General features: G+C 65.6%; 1 protein-coding gene across 1 annotated transcript in view; it reads right to left on the reverse strand.

Annotated features, from left to right (window-relative positions):
* Positions 1 to 847, reverse strand: part of MNEG_11364 (Gst13 glutathione S-transferase) — a gene marked incomplete at both ends in the record, with an annotated part of 5,710 nt that extends 4,863 nt beyond the window's left edge. The window contains 2 exons of the mRNA XM_014040165.1: positions 389 to 508; positions 791 to 847. Coding sequence (XP_013895619.1) covers positions 389 to 508; positions 791 to 847 — 177 coding nt within the window. The remainder of the gene's footprint in view (positions 1 to 388; positions 509 to 790) is intronic.
* Between the last annotated feature and the right edge of the window lie 967 nt (positions 848 to 1,814).

The following is a 1,814-nucleotide window of genomic DNA, read 5'->3' on the forward strand; positions in this document are numbered from 1 at the left end:
GGGGGGGGGGGGGTGTGCGTACCTGCCAGCATTCAAAGGTGTGCGGATGTACATGTGCGTGCTCAGGTGGATGTGGATGTGCGTGTGTAAGTGTGTGCGCGCATTCGTGCGCATGGGGTTAAGATTGTGTGTGCACGGCCGCTGGGGCTGAGAGGGTGTGCGAGCTGGTGCGCGGGCGGGTGTTTTGGGCTATTGTGTTGGTTGTCATGAGCTGCGCGTGAGCGCACCAGCAGGCAGCCGCGCTTCACGGCGCCTCTGCGCGTCAGTTTCTGATTCCCTTCTATCCAAAACAGCACAGATCCCACAGCTTCACTGCACGGCGTCGGGTCGTCCGCGTTTTGCCAATCTGATTCCATAGTAAGCCCCCCACTTACAAGGCGGCGCGCACCTGGCCAAGGGGGTTCAGGCGCAGGAAGGGCGCCTGCTTGGCCTCTGCGCCGGGGCCCGCCAGGCCGTTCAGGGTGCGCAGCTCAAAGGGCAGGCCCAGCAGGTGGCACATGAGGATCGCCTGGGGACCGAGGGGGGCGGCGCGGCGGCGGGGTCTGGGCGTCAGCCTGGGAGAGGCTGCCGCTGAGGGGCCGGCCAAGGGTGTCTTTCACGAAAGACGCCTCCTGGATCGGGCACGGGGCTCGTATGTGAGGGCGTGCATGCTCCACGCGCGTCTATCGCTACGGCGCGATTTGATGCCACTTATGAGGCCGCCATGGGCGCCGACCGTGGCAACATCATGTCCCGCTGCACTGCGCGGGGCTGGGCCGCGCTTGTAAGCGGTGGCGGGCGGCCTGATCACCTTCTGTGAGTTGCCCGATCGCGGCGAACCGTACAGGATCACGGGTTTTGGGGCCATTGTCTTGTCAATGAGGCGAAGCCTGCCGAGTGCGTTTTCTCCAGTGCCGAATGAGGGGCGAATGAGGTCCGCGAATGTTGAAGAGGAGTGCTGATGGATACGAGAGGTTGCAACTTATATCAACGCGAGCTGGGCGAGACTGTCACACAAAAGGTCACTCCACGAGTGTTCATCATTCCGGGGTCAACACACCCGTGGCACTCGCCGGCCTGCCCCCGCCGCACCGCCGCGCTGCGACCTCAGGTGCTGCTCCAGCCGGCCGACGCTGTGCGCAGGTAAGGAAGGCTTGTGTGCGGAGGCGCTGCGCGTGCCGCGAGGGAGCGTGCATGATGCCAAACTCATCCCTGTGTGGTGGCCCAAGCCCACAGATATTATTCCCTGGATTCCGCCCCATGGGCGGCGCCCTGCTGCTGGCGCACGCATATTCTGACCGGCAACTCTGGCGCGCAGTATGCACACGACGGAGGGTACAGCTGAACAGGGGCATGCAGCCCCGTAACAAACCGTTGCCGATGCCTGTTTCACACCTGACTGGATGTCTGGCTCACTGAGCCCGCCAGCCGCCGGACGGACCTATTACATGAGCTACCTACGTGACTGTCCATTGAAAAACGGGCACAGGAGCGCCCAGCAACCTTCAGGCCCTACAGGTCGGGCCCCTCAACTCAACAGGGACCAGGCAGGCCCTGGCCCCAGCTCACTCAGCCCGCAGCACCACCATTGCGGCCTGCCCCATTCCGAGCCCGTGAGGGCGCGCGCATGTGTATTCGGCGCCGCCGCGCGGCCGCGGTCAGAAGGCTGCATCCGCCTCCTCCTGCCACTCGGGCGCCCCTTCGTATTCCATGGGCGCCGCGCCGCCCCTGATCCCGACGCCGCCGCCCCCTGCAGCATCGTCCTCCCACCCACCGATCGTCGGGCTCCGCTGGCCGTCAGGCGCCGCGCCGCCGGGCGTCGGGCGGACGGCGCC

This window comes from Monoraphidium neglectum (genome assembly GCF_000611645.1).
Source record: "Monoraphidium neglectum strain SAG 48.87 unplaced genomic scaffold scaffold02709, whole genome shotgun sequence".
In the NCBI taxonomy this organism is placed as follows: domain Eukaryota; kingdom Viridiplantae; phylum Chlorophyta; class Chlorophyceae; order Sphaeropleales; family Selenastraceae; genus Monoraphidium; species Monoraphidium neglectum.